This window comes from Pelodiscus sinensis, chromosome 15 (assembly GCF_049634645.1).
Source record: "Pelodiscus sinensis isolate JC-2024 chromosome 15, ASM4963464v1, whole genome shotgun sequence".
Taxonomy (NCBI): domain Eukaryota; kingdom Metazoa; phylum Chordata; order Testudines; family Trionychidae; genus Pelodiscus; species Pelodiscus sinensis.
The window spans coordinates 15,826,550-15,848,272 of NC_134725.1; the positions used below are offsets into that span (position 1 = coordinate 15,826,550).

At 41.0% G+C, this 21,723-nt stretch overlaps 1 protein-coding gene across 9 annotated transcripts in view; it reads right to left on the reverse strand.

Moving 5' to 3' along the window:
- The window catches only part of DGCR2 (DiGeorge syndrome critical region gene 2), a 107,393-nt gene that overhangs the window by 58,648 nt on the left and 27,022 nt on the right, over positions 1-21,723 (reverse strand). For 7 of the 9 annotated variants that reach the window (XM_075898228.1, XM_075898230.1, XM_075898231.1 and 4 more), the window contains one exon: positions 9,152-9,274. The exons of the other annotated variants lie outside the window; for them this stretch is intronic. In XM_075898228.1, the coding sequence (XP_075754343.1) occupies positions 9,152-9,274 (123 nt within the window). The remainder of the gene's footprint in view (positions 1-9,151; positions 9,275-21,723) is intronic. 9 annotated transcript variants of the gene reach the window in all.

Here is a 21,723-nt window from a genome sequence, read left to right on the forward strand (position 1 = left end):
AGGGGCCCCAAGACCTGAAAAATTACACAAGATCCAGCAGTTGATCCTATCCTCAGAGGCCAAGATGAACAAGTTTTCTCCCTCCTCCTCATGACACCCTTTTAGATATCTGAAAACTGCTAGCATGTCCCCCCTCAATCTTCTCTTTTCTAAACTAAACAAACCCAATTCCTTCAGCCTTCCCTCATAGGTCATGTTCTCTAGACCTTTAATCATTCTTGTTGCTCTTCGCTGGACCCTCTCCAATTTTTCCACATCTTTCTTGAAATGCGGTGCCCAGAACTGGGCACAATACTCTAATTGAGGCCTAACCAGCGCAGATTAGAGCGGAAGAATGACTTATCGTGTCTTGCTCACAACACACCTGTTAATACATCCCAGAATCATGTTTGCTTTTTTTGCAACAGCATCACACTGCTGACTCATATTTAACTTGTGGTCCACTATAACCCCTAGATCCCTTTCTGCCGTACTCCTTCCAAGATCGTCGCTTCCCATTCTGTATGTGTGAAACTGATTGTTCCTTCCTAAGTGGAGCACTTTGCATTTGTCTTTATAAAACTTCAGCCTATTTATCTCAGACCATTTCTCCAATTTGTCCAGGTCATTTTGAATTATGACCCTATCCTTCAGATTAGTCGCAATCCCTCCCAGCTTGGTATCATCTGCAAACTTAATAAGCGTACTTTCTATACCAATATCTAAATCGTTGATGAAGACATTGAAGAGAGCCGGTCCCAAAACAGACCCTTGAAGAACCCCATTTGTTATGCCTTTCCAGCAGTACTGTGAACCATTAATAACTACTTTGAGTATGGTTATCCCTATTATACATACTTTGAGTATGGTTATCCCATTAATAACCATACTCAAAGTAGTTATTAATGGTTCACAGTACTGCTGGAAAGGCATAACAAATGGGGTTCTTCAAGGGTCTGTTTTGGGACCGGCTCTCTTCAATGTCTTCATCAACGATTTAGATATTGGTATAGAAAGTACGCTTATTAAGTTTGCAGATGATACCAAGCTGGGAGGGATTGCGACTAATCTGAAGGATAGGGTCATAATTCAAAATGACCTGGACAAATTGGAGAAATGGTCTGAGATAAATAGCATTCACCATACTCAAAGTAGTTATTAATGGTTCACAGTTATGCACCAGTTATGCACCCACCTTATAGTAGCCCCATCTAAGTTGTATTTCCCTAGTTTATTGATAAGAATATCATGCGAGACCGTATCAAACGCCTTACTAAAGTCTAGGTATACCACATCCACCGCTTCTCCCTTATCCACAAGACTCGTTATCCTATTAAGGAAAGCTATCAGATTGGTTTGACATGATTTGTTCTTTACAAATCCATGCTGGCTGTTCCCTATCACACTGCCACTTTCCAAGTGTTTACAGATGACTTCCTTAATTACCTGCTCCATTATCTTCCCTGGCCCAGAAGTTAAACTAACTGGTCTGTAGTTTCCTGGGTTGTTCTTATTTCCCTTTTTATAGATGGGCACTATATTTGTCCTTTTCCAGTCCTCTGGAATCTCTCCTGTCTCCCATGATTTTCCAAAGATGATAGCTAGAGGCCCAGAAACCTGCTCTATCAGCTCCTTGAGTATTCTAGGATGCATTTTATCAGGCGCTGGTGACTTGCAGGCATCTAACTTTTCTAGGTGATTTTTAACTTGTTCTTTTTTTATTTTATTTCTAAATTACCCCCTTTCCACTAGCATTCACTATGTTAGGCTTTGCTACAGACTTCTCAGTAAAGACCGAAACAAAGAAGTCATTTAGCATCTCTGCCATTTCCAAGTTTCCGGTTACTGTTTCTCCCTCTTCACTGACCAGTGGGCCTACCCTCTCCTGGGTCTTCCTCTTGCTTCTAATCTATTTATAAAACATCTTGTTTCCTTTTATTCCCGTAGCTAGTTTGTGCTCATTTGGCGCCACTGCCTTTCTAATCTTGCCCCTGCATTCCTGTGCTGTTTGCTGTTTGAAGGGTACTTCAAAGTGGCAGCATGGATCAGATGTGTGGCAGCTGTCCCTTTAAAATGCTTCTTCTGTGCCTTTCAAAGGGCCAGCTGACCTCGGGCTTCCCCTGGCACTTCCTCACAGAACCTGGGATCAGCTGAGGACTCCCCAGCTCGTTCTGGGGATATGCTGCGGGGATCCTGGGGTCCCTGCTCCACAACTGCCCCTCTGAAAGGCACAGAAACGGCATTTTAAAGGGGCAGCCACCGCACACCTGATCCACATTGCCACTGAAGTACCCCTTCCCCTTCGCTGCCTCTATCTCATATCAACTAGTCGACTAGTTAAAAGAGTATCCAATAAGAAAATGCTTATTAGATAGTCGACTAATCTTTTACATTCCTGGTATGTACAGTAAAATTCACTATCCCTTTTCTGTGGGTGGAGGTGGAAGAGATCATGACAGACTGAATATTTTCATACGGGGGGCGGTAAGGGAGGGAGGGTAAAAAAAGTTTGAGAATCCTCTAATAATTTCTTACACGACACATAAACCAGCTACATGGGGATCAGCACTGGTCCACAAAAGGGGATTTTGTGTGTGTGTTTATTTGTTTAGAAACCTCATGGCTTAAATTAAAAAAAAAAAAAAATCTACATTACAACAATGTTGACATTGCAAAGTCAAACAGAAGTTAAAAAAAATGCCAGAATTGAGAGTTCCTGTGCAACTTTATTTTAGCCCCTTGTGTGTGTGAATGGGTAGTCGACTACCCAATAAGCAGGAGCTTACTGGGTAGCACTATCAACTACTGGATCATTCATGCCCCCTCCCCCCTGCACTCTTTAAAGGGACAGAGAGTAGCCGGAGTGCAAAGACGCTGACTCAGTCTCTGGTCCCCACCGGGTCTCAGGACAACCCTCCCCAGCACTGCCACTCTGAATCCTGAAAGAGACAGAGCAGCAGCCGGTCCCGCTTCTCTCTCAGCAGAAGCCCCACCACCGACACACTGCATTTTTAAATGGACAGAGCCTCTATCCCTTTAAAAATGCAGAGTGGCAACGGGGAGCAAAGGGAGGGCTTGTGCTGAGAGACCCACACGACCGGCTGCCGCTGCTCTGTCCCTTTAAGAATGCAAAGTGGCAGTGCGGGGGAGAGTTGTCTTGAGACCCGGAGGGGGACCAGAGACTGAGTCAGCATCTTTCCCTGTTGGCTCCTCTTTGTCCCTTAAAGAGTGCAGAGCGGCAGCTAGGAGTTGTGCTGAGACCCAGCATGAGCCAGAAGTGAGAGCTTCCAAGTGGCTTTCATTAACGACTAGTCGAGTAGTCAATAGAAATTCCATTGACTACTTGACCAGCAAATTATCGCTACTTAACATCCCTAATCATAATGTATGTAGTCAATCTAATCATATTATGATTTACTATTTTCCATAGGCTGCCTACCTTATGCAGTGTGAAGAATGGATCTGGTCAGGGAACGAATTAGTATTCTGTAGTTAAAGTCACTATTGTCACAAAGAGCCTTGCCTTGTTTGTTCCAGGTGTCAGTAGGTGGATAATAAGGCAGGGCTGGCAGGAAAGCAAAAGATGGTCTCACAATTAAATGCTACCCAGGAAAACTGGATTTTATCCCTGCCTGTGCCACAAAGTTCCTATATGGTGCTAAACAAGCAATTTAAACCAAACATTTCACACGTCACTAATTGTGTGTTCCTCATTTTCTGGGTGCCTGACTTGAGATCCTGGCATCCAGTTTGCAGTAGTGAACACCCACACCTGAAACTGAAGTCAGTGATAACTATATTCTGAAAATATTAAGTGCTATATAGCATGAGACACTCTGAAAAGTCAATTTTTAGTCACCTCAAATTGCGCTTCCAAAATTAACCAACACTTGAATCTGTGAACCTCGGATTCTCAGCTGAAACAGATATATTAGATTATACCATCTCACAGGAATATTGTGAAAAATAAAATTCACTGATGTTTGTGAAGCACCCCAATATTGTAGTGGTAAGTGCTACAGTACAGTCCAGGAGGAAATTAATTACATTCAGAGCAGGATTTGAACAGTGGTAAGAAAATAGACCTGGGATTGCATGCTGAACAATGAGGACAAAGCTATATAATAGCCGCTCATTTAGCACACACCCTACCTCCAATGCACTGAATGAGACTAACTTCCTGTTGAAAAAAATAGCAGTCATAATTAATAACTCTCTTAAAGCATACACAAAAGGCAACCTACATTGTGCATTTCCTAATTTGTGTGCTTCACTGTGATTTAAACATTCCTTTAATGTAGATTTATTTCTGTTATTCATGTACACAGTTAACTGATAAGCCTGGGCTCGCTAGTTAACCCACAAGGTTACACGCACTCTGTATCAGAGGCAGCACCACAGGTAGGGACAGGAAGAAGCTGGTTCTTGTGGGAGCTGGCTTTTAAGCTGGCTTACCATGAGCAACAGCTCCTACCTGCCCCCCTGCATGTAAACATGTAACCGCTTTAAAAAAAAAAATCAGCAGTTACACATTTACACAAATACATGTATTTTAACATCCTTAATATCTAGATGAAATTTCCAAAAAGAATTGCTGGTTTTCATACATAAGCTGCTTATGTGTTCATCCACTTTGAGAAAGCATTATTCTTGATTTTAAAACTCTCTCTCCAGCTTCTTTGTCCAACTCTCTCTCTCATGCTTCTTTGTCCATTTTAACTGCATAACCCAACCTACTGGATAATAAAGTTTCTAATTCTCATTTTTAGTGGAACTGGGAGGCAAACTAGAAAAATCAAGATTAACTGTCTTTTGTGCCAAAAGTGAATCCACCACATTTTTTTAATACTTCCATTTATAAATTATCTTTTCCCTGTTTTCCACTTTCTTTGTGCCAAGGACATTCAGTGTATTTAGTCCAGACATTATGCAAATACATTTCTATACACTAATACTAATTCACATTACATCTTTATATGTGTATTCATTTAGCTGTAGTTTTCTCTGAATTCAAGTCTTTTGATATTATTCTGCTGCCTTCTTTCTGCCTTAGTCTAGTGGGCTATAGTATCAGTGAAGAGGGATAGGTGAGAAAGAGTGCAGAACAACATAGTTCTTGCTACAAACTCACAGAAGGTCATATTATAAGTAGTAATTAAATGAGTGGTTGCTGGATCAGACCAAACACATAAGCTACCTCTCAAAAATGCTGCTCTTAGATCACTTGGTTCAGCACGGACACCTTGTTACCAGTTGGATTACAGACCCAGGAATGGAACCATAAAACGCTGTTGGGACATCATCTTGAAACACTGAGATGACCAAGTGCCCTGTTACAGCTCAAACATATATAACCCTATAAATCTATTATAATAAAGCAAATCAAATCCTTAAGAACATATATATAGGCAGGTAAGCAGGCTAGCATTAGATACATCTCATGTACCTGTTATGACATTTGCATAATGTCAGGATACTTCTGTGACTGAATTATGTACTTATGGTCAGAACTTCCCCTTAAACTATTTTCAGCTCTCCAAATACTTGAGGTTTCCCATTGGGCCATTGTAACCATATGATTTATAAGTTTCTTTAATAAACCTGTAACTGTTTAAGCTTAACCTGACTCCTTCAGTTGCTGTTATAGAACCAAGCACAATTTAAAAGAACTTCAGCCGGTCATAAAGGGAAGACATAGGGAGAAAGCTTGGGCGTTTGGATCTGTGTCACTCCCAGGTGACAAGATCCATTGGGGCACCTTTTCAGCCTTTCCTAGGCTGCCCGCTGCGAAGTAACCCCTGTGTTCTAGCAGCTAAAATCTAAGGTGTAATAAGCTCTTCCTATATAACAGGGCGTCTGTTGGCCTGCTGGCCACCCTCTGCGACGGGACCCCAGTCCTAGCAGTAAAGACACAGACATTAAACCTTTTCTCGGAAACACACACACACACACACACACACACACACACACACACAGCCATGACCGTCGGCTGACACTGCGTCTACACTACCGCCGAGTTCTGTCGACATAATGTCGATAGAACTCGGCAGTTTTGTTGACGGCGGTAAACCTCATTCTACGAGGAATAATGCCTTTTGTCGACAGAGTTCTGTTGACAGAAGACGTTATTGCATCTACACTGTCCTTTACATCTACACTCTCATGTCGACAAAGCAGCTTGCTTTGTTGACAGAACTGGCTGTAGTCTAGATGCTCTTTGTTGACAGAGGCTTTGTCGACAGTATCTGTCAACAACGCCTCTGTCGACAAAACCCTGTAGTCTATAGTCTAGTGGGCTATAGTATCAGTGAATATAACAAAAGAAAACTAGTCCACTGGGCTACAAAGTGGAAAGGCACAACTACTGCTATCTCTGAATATGTATTAGCATCCTTAGATTCTTACCATTACATCAAACTTTAAATTGCAAGTAGCTAGCAGTAGCGACTAGTATTAACTATTATGAAATTACTACTTGTAACTCACTATACTGGTAATACAAACTTCTTATTTACTAGAAAGGTTACAGCAAATACTATTTCAGCATTAATTATTTTCAAATCTATTACTCCTAATAAGGAGCAGAAAGGAGCTGCAAGCATGTGATGTGTAAATCTTCTCAGTAATTTCTAGTATGCAGACAGAATAAGCAGCCAAAGGGTTTTATCCTCCTAAGTTCACCGATCGAGGACAAACACAGATACAAAATTCCGCTAATATTTGTTTAAGCATAGTGAAGAAAAGTTAAGCATTTTTACATACCCGCGCTTAAAACTAAAGTTTGGAATTGAACAGAATTTCATCTTAAAAATAAATCTGTATTTTAGGGAGGGATGACAGAGGGGAAAATTGAATGTTAGGAGACAAAAAAATATTCAATTTAACACTGGCTTTTAAAAGAAAGATATTAGGAGTGTGAAAGTGTAAACACGTAAATGATTACATGCAGCCTGTCCCTCCCCACACTGCTGCTAGAGACAATAGAGGCAGAGAGGATGGAAGGGACGCAGAAGCCAGCTTTTAATCCAGCTACCCACATTCACCAGCTCCTCTTGTCTGAGTATAATTGTGTTACCACTGAAATTTTCAGCGGTTTACCTAAGAAAACGCATTACAACATCCCTAACAAATATTATAGTCCTCAAAAAAAAAAAAATGCTTCCATTATATTTCTTCCGTTTGATTAATAGCTATTAACCATTTATTGAAAAAAAATGTGTTAAAAAAAGATTGGTAGAACCCTGCACAGATACAAACATCTATCCACATTTGCGGATATCCGCATATAGACATTGGGATCTGCAGATCCTCAGAACTCTACTCCCAAGAGACACTGTGGCCACCAGCCCCACCATCCCATGCTGGCAGCTCATCATGGACTTGTGCCTACACTGATCCTGGCCCCGCAGCTAAGTTGTGCTGCCAGTACGGGGTGTTGGCTCCCAGGCACAACAGGACCACGCTCTTCTCCAGCGTCCTCAATGTCTCTTGGGAGTAGAACCCTGCAGATCTGATGTCTATCCACGGACAGACATTCATATCCACAGAGTACTCTAAAGACTGGAATGGCTGCTAGCAAAAAGGAAATTGTTATTTGTAGGAAAACACCTAAATACAGATTGCACTAAATTTTAATAAGGAAAGTCCCATATAATGCTCAATTCAGTGCCTCTTGGGGGAATGGGAGTTTTGCTGATGACATGAACAGAACTAAACCCTAAAAGTAGTAAGCAATGAGATATGATATAGCTTATAATGGACTTTCACTGACCATTAGAAAGAAAAATATTCTGAGGTAACAGTTATTATAGTGTGCATTCACACGGAGACTACACAAAACTAATAATCTTTCACTCAGCTTTGTTGGTCATGCAATTTACCCGATTTACAATCTCTCAACTGCTATACAGTTCAACAATCCTCCCATTCCCATATTTGTAAATCTTCTTTCCACATTAAAGAGTAATCATGACAGAATCAGTAATCATCTTAAGTTTATGGTGAATAAGAGATATCTACCCCACATTTTCATAAATATTTCATTCAACTGAAAAGCTTCCTAGTACTAACTTTTACACAGCAAATCAGCTGCATCTGACAAAATGTTAATCCTACTCAGCCTGATTACCCCATTTAGCCATATGCACGGCATTCATTTTGTTCAGGTAAAACCTTGAACATAATACTGTATACAGTACAGCTGCACAGGACCTAGCTAAAGCACAGATTCAGGATTTATAGATATCCGGCTCATGAAATCCACTCACTGTATGTGTTGTACCGAAACAAAGGATGTAAGAAATAAGTAAAGTTTGGAAGAGACTACCTATAAAATAATTACTCTATTGCAGGTATTGGAAATACTGTAAAAATAACTCTGGGCCAGAATTCAGAATGCTGCTGGGAAGGTGGAAGATGAAGTTCACTTAATGCTCTACAGTTCTGATTTATTCAAACAGAGATGAACTAAAAAACTGCAATACTTCAGTGTAGTCTAGATCTTTCTAAAGACCCTAATTTAAAATCTAACCCAAGATGCAATTTAATGTTAGTTGTTTCCAAGTATCTAATTCACTATCCCAAAAGAAAGCCTTTGTCATTTCCTCCTGTTAGTCAGAGACCAATGCACAGCTGTTTCATTTATAACACACTGCATTTTTTGCCCTCTAATTGATATAAAGGACAGTTATCTCTTGGATTGATGTGGTCTGTTAATGCAAGTGAACAACACAGCACAGGCAGCAAGAGGACAAACTCCTCCAACAGTGTTTCATAATCCATTGTCTGTGTAGTATATTTCTAAGGGCAAGAGGCAAGTTTAGAATTCAACACAGATAAGGTTTGATCCAATTGTAAATGGTAGTTTCTCCTGTCCATTAAGAATAAAAACAGTCTAGCAACTCATTTCACATTAGAATACTACACATAGGTTACACCTCCATTCTTGCAATCTAATGAAGGAAAAATTGCTTATGGTGTTACTATATTAAAAGCAAAGCTGAGTCAAGATTATTATACAAAACATTTACCAAATTTATGTGTGTCCTCCTGTAGTGATATTTATTTTAACATAGATTTGCCAACATTCATTTTATAAAATAAAAAACTTGATGCATAATACTGCCACACAAGTAATCGATCAGAGAATGGCATTCTTTTTGGTTCTACTTACCTGGACAGTCGACTTCATCACTCTCATCCTCACAGGTGGGCCATCCATCACACTGCCAGTTCAAAGGGATGCACTGGATGGTACCACTGCGACATGCAAACTGCCCTGGGGTACAGCGGAGCTCTATGGAAACAAAAAGGAATGTTTTTTCCCCCCCTAAAGAAATGTATTCTATTCTGAATAAAGCTAGATGGAAAACTAGTTGTCTACTACAGATAATATTTAAGCAACCTTACCCTTCAACAAGATCTGATTCATGCTGACTCTCTATTTTAAAGGGGAAGATTAACATGATTTTCTTTACCCAGACTAACACTTGCAGAAGCACTTTATCAAACAGCAAAAATCTTATATTGTCAACATTCTAAAGCCACAAGTAAAATTTATAGGCCAGTTCCTTCACTAGCCCACATAGACAGATAGCCCCAATGAAGTCAACCAAGCTCCCTAATTTAAACCAACTGAAATGCTATTTTTAATGTTAGTGTTCTCTGAGAGCAGTACTTTCCTTTAATCTAAGAAGAACATGCGAACTGATTAGAGCAACTCCCCAACTTTCTGTGCATCAATTAATGAAAACAAGTTGATAACCATCGAAACATAATATCAGGGGGTGCTTAAGTGAGATTATCCTTCCCACCTTCAATATGAGATCGTAAAAACATATCCTTATTTCCCCTCCTTAAAAAGGGACTCTCAAATAGTTGGTGCTTTGAAAAACACAGATAAAAAAATTAAAACCCACCAACACTACTCTACAATCAGAACGTTTCCAATTCAGTTACAGATGAAGAGGACATTTCTAGCTGCCTATAAGTACATATTTATTAGATACCTTCATAGATACAAAATTTGTATCTGCATCCTTATCCATAAAAATAAGCTGCAGAGATCTGCATCTACATCCACAGATTTGCAGGGCTCTACATACTATACTATTGCTTGTTCATTTTTTGAATTACCATTTTTAGGATACTTAATTAACTGGCTTTTAGTACCAGTGAAGATTTATAAAGAGCTTATCAAAATAATTATTTTTAAAAAGCTAATGACACCTACAGAGATACTATAAATTATGTACAAAACCTATTCATTTACGATTACCTATCCAATTTGCAGTTCTTCTGAACACATGGACTCATTGTGAACTATAATGATCTTATCTCCCTAATTTACTAAGATACATTTGTGGAATTTCTACAGAAGTACAGCCTTTAAATGAAACTAACTATATGGGCATAGTTACACTATTTCACGCCAGTTTTGCTGCCCTTAAAAATAACTACTATAGATAAATACTTATAAAGACTTCCAAAGATCTAACCATTCTCTTCTCTCAAATACCACAGCCTAAGAATTTTGCAGTTCTTTCAATTTTCCTTGACATATTTTGCAAAAAGATCTACCCATACAAATGACTCAGTCCAAAGCTGAGTTTAGAGCTGTTCATGTGACTGCAAGAGGTCATTAACCTCAGTAGACTCACCTTCATATCACTAGAAGTCCATCTGTCACTGTAATTCAAATCTCTTAAGAAAGGTGACTATATGCCCCTGAATCTACTATGTTTTAAACGATTTAACATTTCTGCTTTCCTACCAGTGAAAAAGAGTTACCTGAATTTAATTTATGCTGGAGAACAGATGCATTTCCATACTTTCACAAATATAGGCATAAAAAATGCTTCTCCTTCACTCTGAAAGATATGGATTTCAAATTGCTTTTTATGTGGCTTTGATTGATATAAAATCCCTTTTTAAATCCTTAGATTATTAACTGAGCTCCATGCTAATGAAGTTTGTAAATTAAATAACAATTAAGATTATTTTATACTTCAGTAAGAAAACAAACATACTTCTAAACTCAACAAAAATCAAGATACTTACTTTATATACTTAACGGATAAATTACTACAGAATGCCAAGGTTTAATGGTTTCTTTATAAGCATCACTTTATCTTACAGAACACAGAAGTGTCCACTTTAAAGCTAGAAAATAAAAATAGGCATATCCTCCTCTTAACACTCCGCCTACTCAGAACAAACATTCAGGTCACAAAATTGCTAAGAACTCAGATAGACCTGCTAGACTACAACTGACAACAACATATGGTACAAGTAGGCAAGACATTTCTGATCCATTTACAGAATTTCATTCTGTGTGAACACCCCAAAAACATATGCATTAACCACTTCCATCAGCATAAGAAATAATACAAATACTGAGCAAAGTGAGAATAAAAACTACCAATTTGTCTCAAAAAAAGGGAAAAGGCAAATGGAGGAGCAGGAAGGAATGGTGAAATTTAGATAACCAGAACATCTTTGAGACTAAAGTCATAATGGCCACACTTGGAAAATCCAGTTCACATATAAAGCACAGCTAAAATTTCCAACTATTCCCATTTATAAGATTAGTGTTATGTTCACACTTCAATAAGGTACAGACATTTATCATAGCATTTTAGTGCTGATATCAGAACTATCTTGTTGCTTTTGCAAATGTGATGTTACAAAATGACCAGAGTCCAGTGTAACTGGAAACGATGTAGAAGCACACACACAAGATGTAAATTAAGATATTCTATTGAGCTGTGTGATAAGAGAAATCTATGTCTGACTTGAAGAGAATCAACAGAATGAGGATTATAGGACACAGCATGGGAGCAGATGTAAGGGTGATAAGGAATGCAATAACAGAAGAAGAATGAACAAAAGGGCAAAACGTAACAGCAAATAACCAAAGCATTCCTATTTTACACAGAAATAATTAGACACTCAGAGGCCAAGATAAAAGGATATTGTCATTAGTGGCATTAAACTACTTAAGCATGCTCAAGCAGTTTATGAGGTCAACAGAAACACTCGATGGAATTACAGCCTTATATTGACTGTAAATGCACTAAATAAGGTTTATATAATGTTGTCTTGATTATTCATTTGTTCTCTGTTCTACATATTCCAGGAAGGTAGGTAATTGCAAATTACATGTCATCCCTATCTTACTAGTGTCAATGCCTCCCACATTAGACTTTTTGTTCCTGACAAACATGTCTACATTTTAGAAGTCTAAGTAGAGATTTGTTTTCAAAGCTTTGAATAATCAAACTGAACATATTGATGAATATTTTATCCAAATGCCCAGCACAGGGAGCACAGGGCAAGTGGAGGCCTCAAGCAACCCCCCACTGGCCTCCTGCTCCCATGGGGCTCTTGTACATTTCAAAAGCAGGGAGCACAGGGCTTCTGCCTTTGAACTGTAGAAAGAGCCATCAATGGAAATTCCATCAACTATTTGATAGCTGATTAATCTAAAATCCCTACACTACCATGTAACAAAATGCTTCCAACTGAAGAACAGGAATTGTAGCATAATTTGATTCCATACAAATAAATTATATTAAAGGAACAGAGTGCAGCACTCGGCATTCCAGAAATACCCAAAAATAAGGTTCCTGAGAAGTGTTAACTCTGAACCCTTGTTTCCCTATATTTCAAAAGTTTAATAATAAGATCACTTTTTTCTACAGAGCTGCTGAATTCACTGTGCCATTTGGACAATGCTGTCCAAATGAAAGCTTTGAAACATTTGCGCTTTCACTTTTTTATGTGTGCTCCAAGCTGAACACATTGCTGCACTTAGTCTAACCCTGTACCAATGGAATACCATCCTCCAAAGAGGTCTTAACTCAGAGGTGGGCAATCTTTCCGGGTCATATGACACCCACTGAAGTTCTGTGCGTGGCCACAAGACATTTTGCTTACTGTTTGCTCACACAGAGAGTTGCCAGGTTCTGCTGGTTTTCATCTGTATAGGTTTTTTTCCTATCAATATTACAAAAATGACATGCACTTAAAGCCAGGACACATGAAGTGAGGCACATGCTAATTGCACACACTGTGAGTGGTGTGCTTCCTCTGCATTCAATCAGAATGCTGTCATGATTCAACCAGCATGCCCCACAAATTCCAGGCATGCAAGCACAATTAGCAAAACTACTCTATCCCAGGATTCTGATTGGGTATGACAATCTTGCAGCCCACTGAGATGAAGGAGAGCAACTCATGCAGCCAACTCTCTAGCTTAAGTCACCTCTCACTATCTTAATTCCTGTGCCTATGAAACTTCAATGAACGTATGGAAGAAAATATGATTCCTTAAATGTTTCTTTAAATTTACACATATGTAGGATGGGTATTACTCTGAAAGATCATTTACTGATCATATTTTTAAGAAATGGACTTGTGTAAATCCTTACAATACTGAGAAACCAAAAACAATTTCCATTACATCTTTCAGAGATCTATATCTGTGACCTAGAAGTTAAAGCCATGCCAAATTCCAAGTTTCTGGTAAATACCACTGCCAAAGCAAGAGTTCAAAATAAAGATGTTACAGGTTGAACTTCTCTAGTCCAGCAGTATTGGGACCTGACCAGTGCTGCAGCACAGAATTTGTCAAACCACAGGTCAATACTGTATAGCTGCTTTACCAACAGTTCCACTGCACACTGAGCTCTTAGAAGACATTTAGGGAAAAATTAGAACTAAACAACCGTACAGAACACTGGGGGCTAGGGCTAGCTTTATGGGACCATGAGAAACTTGGCCACACCCATGATGAGTAGATATCCAGCTAACTAAAATCACACCCGACCACAGATGTTGCCAGACCAAAAAGTACTGACCAGAGAGATTCAAACTGTCAATAACGTTAAAATGGGGAAAAGGCACTCCTGCCAGTAGGTATTTTCAAATGTGCTATTGTGTCTTAACCCAGTTTTTCTAAAGAAAGTTTGCTTCTGAGCTGAAGTCAAATGTGCCATTTCTAAACCCAAAAATGGGAGGGGGGGAGGAAAGAGTTACAAAACATCGGCAAACAATCCTCTAAGATCAAAATGTTTTGACAATCTGCTACAGATATCTGCTACAAATATGCACTCTATTTATAGCATTTGAGACAGTACTTCCAACTGCTTACCATACTGATAAATACATTTCATCAAATTAAAGAAATTGCCTGAAAATCAGCACTGCAGCTTAGGTTTCTGCAATTTGATTGACAGACTTCAAATAGCTCCATTGTGGACTCTCTCCATTATTACACACATTTCAAATTTGCAGTGTTATATACTATGTTCAAGAATATCAAACTAAGACTGAATGAATTGGTTGCACAGACTGCATGTTTTCTTTTTCAGACAGTTCTGAACCAATAGAGTACTGAACATTTACTCCAAGATTAGAATTTAAAAGCAAGCCATACATACAAGGTCTAAGTACTAATGACTAGGTTCTAATCAAGAGTCCCATCTGAATGACAGCCTATTTCTAGGTCATAACACGAAACTAGATACTGCTTCAGGGAATCCTAGTCCCTTGTTGCAAAGGCAAGGACAGTAATTTAGCAGAAATGTAATACAATAAAACTCCCTTGGCACCTAGGAAGAATAATTAGCATTAGCAAAGTACAACATGCATAATTACTTGATCTGTTATGAAGGGAGAATTGAGAGGACAATAGGACTTGAGGAAATTAAGTCCACCCAGAGCTTTTGTAAAAAGTAATTATGCATAGCATATATGGAACATATTGATTCAATATATTAAGCCACAGTGGGAGCCATTTAATCACTGCACACTTTTCAAACTAGTTATTTTTCATGTGGTTTATCAAACAAGTGATCCCTCATGTATGTGCATGCAACTCAATGATGATTACTAGGAACGGTGGGAAGAGGAGAGACACTTGTTTACTTGTCTTAAAAAAAAAAAACAGCCACAACAAAAGCTCACTGTCGGAAAACCAAATATAGAAATATTGCAATTCCAGAAATACCAAATATACAAGAAACAGTATCAATAATATGCATTGTTGTGGTAATATTAAATAAACCTTTCATACCAGTACCCTCTAGTCCTCTCTATATTCTGTCCTTAACAGATCAAGATAGAACACTAAAATGTAAAACTGATAAAAGAAGTTTACTGGGTTTTAGAAATAGTATTTTCCACCAGTTGAGTAGAAAAATGTATTTTGCATTAAATATCTAGGAGATTATATAAACAACATCTATATAAGAAAAAAGTATGTTATCTTACATGAAAAGTATGCTGCATCAGAAGTGCACAATATCAATCAAGTACAGCTTGGACCTTCCTGGTTTGGCATCCTTGAGACATAACTGGTACCAAACAAGGGAAATTGCCAGATACGGGATGGTCCCCTGCCATCGGCCCCTGCCCACCATTGGTTCCATTTCCAGTCACCGTCGGTCACTGTGCCACTGGCCCTGGCTCACCTCGCTGCCAGGCTGCTGCCAGCCCTGCTGGAATTCCAGCTACCTGCACTCCTGCTACATCACCCACAGCCACCAGGGCTCTCCGGCCCAGGAACATTTTTGGTCCTGACAGAGAACAGATGTTGCTGGATCAGACAGTTCCAGTTTAGGGAGGTGCAACCTGTAGGTAATTTCCTCAAGTCATATTGTAAACTAAAAAGTTTGGTGAAGTCATTAGTGATATGAGACCAGCAGTATAGATAGCACAGAAATACTCAAGTTGGCGCTCTTGTAGACTCCTTTCTGTTGCACACAAGTGCATCCCTATATACCAAGTTTTCCATAAGGCCCCAGATCTCAGTCATGAATCTCCAGCCAAAATGGACTAGATGGGATTTCATCCGAAGGAATCTACAGCTTGCTCTCCTTTTGGGGCTAAACATTATTTTAGCAGTGCTGCTAGACCATTGGACCCTGCAAGAGAGCTTGCAAACTTTTGGAAGGAGGAAAACACAGCATCAGGGTGAATGAAAGAAGGATTTTTCTATATAATATTTGCTGGTCTAGATTGCTTTGGGGAGTTTTAGTTGTAAAAATTACTTAATCTGACAGACACCTTTGGGCTAGATTTCAATTGTTTTCATTGACTAAGGCTATCGAGCAATTAATAATGTAATATAATTTAAATATTATACATGCTTTCTATATTTTCAAATATATTGGTTTCAATCATAACAGAACACAGAGTCCAGTGCTCACATAATATTTTTATTACAAATATCTGCACTGTAGAAGAGAAATATTTTTCAATTCACCTAATATCATCGGTTTCCAAACGAAGGGGAGGGACAGGGGGCATGAAGAAATTCCATGGAGAGGCGCAAGGAGACCCAGCTCCTCCTCCCATTATTTCCACCCCAAGAGAGAGCCCGCGCTGGTGCAACTCCCTACGAAAAATGGAGGTAGCGCTGGCTTCCAGAGGCATGGGGGGGGGGGGGGAGTCCCGCAGCTGTACACCAGAGCCAGCATCTCAGGAAGCACGCAGGCTGCTCTTCCCCTCCTCCAAACAGCTGATGCATTTCCTGAAATGCCGGGTCTGTCATGCCGCCAGGAACTTCCTTCCCCCTGCTTCCTGCCTGAGCAGGGAGCAGAGGGAAGTAGGAGTCCCAGGATCATGCCAGCTCCAACTGCTCAGGAAGTGCGCACTGCTGGGGAAGCAGAGTGTGCACGCTTCCTGAGCAGTTGGAGCTGGTACAGTCCAAGGACTCCTACTCCCCCCTGACCCCTTCCCCTTCCCTCCCCCATGCAGGCAGGAAGCAGGGGGAAGGAAGTCCCCAGTTGCACAACAGACCCAGCTTTTCAGGAAGTGCACTGGCTGTTGGGGGGGGGGGGAGGGAAGCAGCACTCATGATTCCTAAGACCCAGACTTGATGCGCAGCTGTGGGACCCCCAAGTACCAGCAGAGCATCCTCACTCCTGCATCCTCACTTCCACAAGCCTGTGGCTCGCTCAACACCCTAACAGACTACCTGACACCAACACTCTCCATCCTGGAGCCCCCTCTGAGCCAGCAGCCCCTTCACCTCCTGCACCAAAATTCCCTCCCAGAGCTTGCACTTTTCATCCCTTCACACACCCAAATCCCTCATTCCCACCCCAGAACCCGCACCTCCTATCTCAACCTAGTGAGAATGAGTAAGGGCTGGGGACAGCAAACAACGGAGAGAATAGGAATGGAAAGGGTGGGGCCTCCAGAAAGACGTGGGGTCTTGGGGAAGGGATGGGGTAGATCTTGGCTTGCCCCAACTTTTAAAAAGTGATCTTAGGTGTAAAAAAAATTGGAGACCACTGCCATAAAAAAATAATTTTCAAATTTCATATCACAAAACACAAATTTTTATTTATTTATGGCCTTTCGATGTGTAGGGGGGTACCAGTTCAATCGGAGGGGAGGCCGAAGAACGATCTAAAAAGGCAATGGAACTTTTTCAAACTTTCTAGGACTCACGGGAGTTCTAGTGTTCGGGACTGTTCTATCATGTGATTAAGTAGCCAGTTTTGCATGGTGACTGGTGGTGGGGTATATTATAAGGCAGCATGCATCCGTAAGTAATGGTAGTAGTAAATATTAAAGTAATTTGCGTACGTTACATTTATTCAAATCAGGAAAATTATTTTTATAGTTTTTTAAGTTAATATATTAAGTCCGCAATTAAGAACAGGAAGTACAATTAAGACTACATTAAATATGGCTTCACTATCACGGAAAAAAATAGGATCGATCATCCTCAACACGTAGTATGCCACAAAGCTCTCAGCAATGATGCCTTGAGACCTAGTCATCTTAAGCAACACTTGACAAAGAACAGCAACTCTTTGGCAGACAAACCAAACGTTTTTTGCTGCTAAAACTTCAAAATTTGAAACATATGAGGCTAGACGCTGCTGAAGCTTTTCATCAAGCGTCAACCAAAGTGGTATAAGCATGTTATGAACTTTCTTTGCTCATCGCTAAAGCCAAGAAAGCACATACAATTAGAGAAAATCTTGTGAAGTCTTGTTTGTTGAAAGCAGCTGATACTGTGCTTGGTGACGAAACTCAGGAAAATTCGTTTTCTGACAATTCCATGAAAGGTCGCATCAATGACCTGACAAAAGATCTTGAACTTCAAGTTGTGGAGGCAGTGTTGGATTCCCCTTTTTTCGCAATTCAGTGTGACAATACCACTAATGTAGCACAATGCTGTCAGTTGCTTGTCTATGTTTGATTCATTAACAATGGAACTGTGAAGAAAGAACTGCTTTTTTCGAAGGAATTGATGACCACATCAAAGGCTTCTGATGTTATGAAAACAATTTCTGACTTTTTTGAAGAAAATAGACTTTCATGGGGAAAACTGGTTGGCGTATGCACAGACAGCGGTCCAGCGTTGCTTGACTCTCTTCCTGGATTTGTGACATTGGTGAAAGAAAAAAAATCCAGTCGTAACCACAATTCACTGCATCATACACAGACAAGCGTTGACTGCTAACTCCCTTCCAGATGGCCAAATTTAATGAGTCACGTAGGTTACCAAAGTTGTCAATTTTGTGAAGAACAGAGCTTTAAATATGAGACTTTTTGCTGCTCTTTCCACAGATTTGGGAGCGGATCATAAAACTCTTGTTTCACACAGAGATATGATGGCTTTCCAAAGGTAACATGCTTTCGAGATTATTCCAACTAAAAGATGAAGTGAAAATTTTCCTCAAGCAACAGAAGAAGAGCTATATCACGCATTTACGGACCAAACGTTTCAACTTGGGCATATCTTGTGGACATTTTTAAATCTTTGAACAGCCTCAATTTGAAGCTGCAAGGAAACAATGCTGCAAACATTATAGCGTACCACGATGCCATCAAAGTGTTTATGGAAAAAATCCAGCTTAGAAAACACTGAACGCAAGCTCAGACACCTAACTTTTCGTCTTTTCTGACATTTTCATCCCTTGCTGGAAATGAAGGTTTCCAAGAAGTTTATAAAGAACATGCAAAGAACAAAACTGTTTCATCTAGACCACCTGGCTGACAAATTCATCCAATGTTTTCCAGACAACTTTTTTAGCAACCCCGTTCATAAATTAGTAAGCAGGACGTTCAACGTTGATGTCAATTCATTGCCAGAAGTACTGCAAGAACAAGCACTCAAAATGAAATACAACTCACTCGAGTGTGAAAGAATTTAAAAAACTCAAGCTTGGAGGAATTTTGCATAAAATATTTTCCAATTTACTCGAAAGATGGAGAAGTGCTACGTATTATTCTTCTGTTTTTGTCAACGTATCTCTGTGAGAAAAAAAGCTTTTCAAGTTTAGTCACATTAAAAACAAAACAAAGAAACTGACTCGATGTCGAAAACAATTTGCATTGCGCACTTTCATCTTTCAAACCTTCGATTTCCCAACTCGTAAAGAAAATGCAGCAGCATCCTTCACATTAAATTCGTTTGGTTTCTGCTATTTATATTAAATTACATTTTTATTAAATTTCTGTGTCAAGAAAAACTATTGGTGCTTGTTTTTTAATTTTAAATAAATTTTTTATACCAAGTTTGTGTGTTTATTTTTAATTTTAAATTGCAAATTGAATTTTTTTTGTTAAAAGGGGGACTGGATGATGGTAAAGAAGAGGTGTGGAGGCATGAGAGTTTCTCAAAAATCAAAAAGGGGGCGTGATGCCAAAAAGTTTGGGAACCGTTGACCTAATACAGATACAGTACAGGCTGGACTTCCCTGGTCTGGCATCCTTGAGACCTGAGCTGTCTCAAACCAGGAAATTTGCCACACCAGGGGAGGTCAGTGCTCCCCTGCTGGCTGCCCCTCTCCTGGGCTCTTCTCCTTGGGGTTCCCTGCCCTGCTGCTGGCCCCACAAACACTGGCCTGCCACAGTTCCCCACCCCGCTGCCTGCCCGCTGCCCCAAAGTCTCCTGGGGTTCCTGGCTGCTGCCATCTCAGCTATGGCTGCCCAGCCACCCCAAGCCACTTGTAAGGCCACCCCACTGCCACTGGGGGACTCTGTAGGATCCCTGGCTGGGGCAGTCCACCTCCACCAGGCTTGTTTCAGATAGGGGATTCCCCAGCAGAGGATTTCCTATGGTTCCTGACCAGGGCTGCCCAGCAGTTCCACTATAGCTAGGGGTTCCCTGGCTGGAGCCAGAAGACTCCTCTCCCACTGCGCCAGTCACCTGGCCATGCTAATGCCAGGAGCTCCATATCTGCCACCTGATTCCACTGATGCAGAGAATTTCCCCTGCGGGGGCTAGGGCTCCCTGGCCCTGCTAATGCCGGCATTCCCCAGACATGGTGGGGGGTCCCCAAGATGCCTCATGGCCCAGCCAGGTCTCCCCAGCCACTGTGTTGTCTTAGCTGGCTCCCACTCCCTCCCCCAGGGCTTGTTGGTCCAGCCACATCCATGGCCCTGCCGGACCACAGAAGTTGCCAGACCAAAGAGTCCCAGATTTGGGAGATTCACCCTGAACTCTAGTGCAATCTCTATCATAAACTGAACTTAACGATTTTGAATTATGTACAATAAATGAGTTAAAAAAAGTAAAACTTTATAGAGCCTACAAGTCCACTCGGTCCTATTTCTTATTCAAACAATTTTGTTTACATTTGTAAAAGATTATGCAGCCTGCTTCTTATTTACAGTGTTATCTGAGCATCAGAACAGGTATCTGCATGGCACCATTGCAGCTACCATTATAAGATAGTTAAATCTTACATGCCAGATGCACTATAAGATTTGTATAACCCTTCAGGCTTCAACAACCATTCCAGAGAACATGTGTCCATGCTGATGACCATTCTGCTCAACAACAATACAAAGAAGTGTGAACCAAAGCATGGTCATTTTCATCATCTGAGTCAGATGTCACCAGCAGTTCGATTTTTCTGTTTTGATAGTTCAGGTTTTGTAATCTACTTTCTAGGGATGCTCTTTGAAGACTTCTGAAATCATGCTTCTCATCTCTTCCCTCTCAGATTTTGGAAGACACTTCAGATTCTTAAACTTTGGATCAAAGTGCTTGGCTATCGATGAGAAATCTCAGATTTCATATTTTTGTTTTGTCAAATTTGCAGCAAAAGTGTTCTTAAAATGAACATGTGCTGAATCATCAGCTGAAACTGAAGTAATATGAAATATATGGCAAAATTCAAGTAAAAGCAGCGCTCAGCTGGGCCCTTGCACAGGAGCAAGCGGCAGCAAGCGGCCCGTGGCTGCATCCAGGTCTGCTTCTCACCCCCTCTTCCTGCTGGCCAGCCCCACAGACCCCCAGACACCCCTCCGCCACTGCTGCTTCCTTCCCCCCTTCCTCTGGGCTACCCCCTCCTGCCCTACAGTCCCTGACCCTCCCCCCCAGCTCTGCTTCCTACCCCCCTTCCGGCCAGCCCAGTCCCCTTCCCCTCCCTGAGTGGCGCCCCACCCTTCTTCCCCTCCCTCCCCATCCATGACACTCTGCGCCGATCCCAGCTGAGCGGCACACCCGCCGGGCCCACGTGAGCGGCGTTCAGCTGGGCCCCGGAGGGGGAGCAAGCGGCGACAATGGGGGAGGGAAGCAGCACTGGTGGAGGAGTGTCCGGGGGGCCATGGGGCTGGCCAGCAGGAAGAGGGGGTGAGAAGCAGAGCGCTGCTCAGGTGGGCCCAGCGGGAGCGGCGGTCAGCTGGGCCTCTTGCTCCCCTGCCGGGAGCGCCGTTCAGCTGGGAGAGGCCCAGCGTGCCACAGCGCCCCAAGCAGGGAGGAGAAGGGGG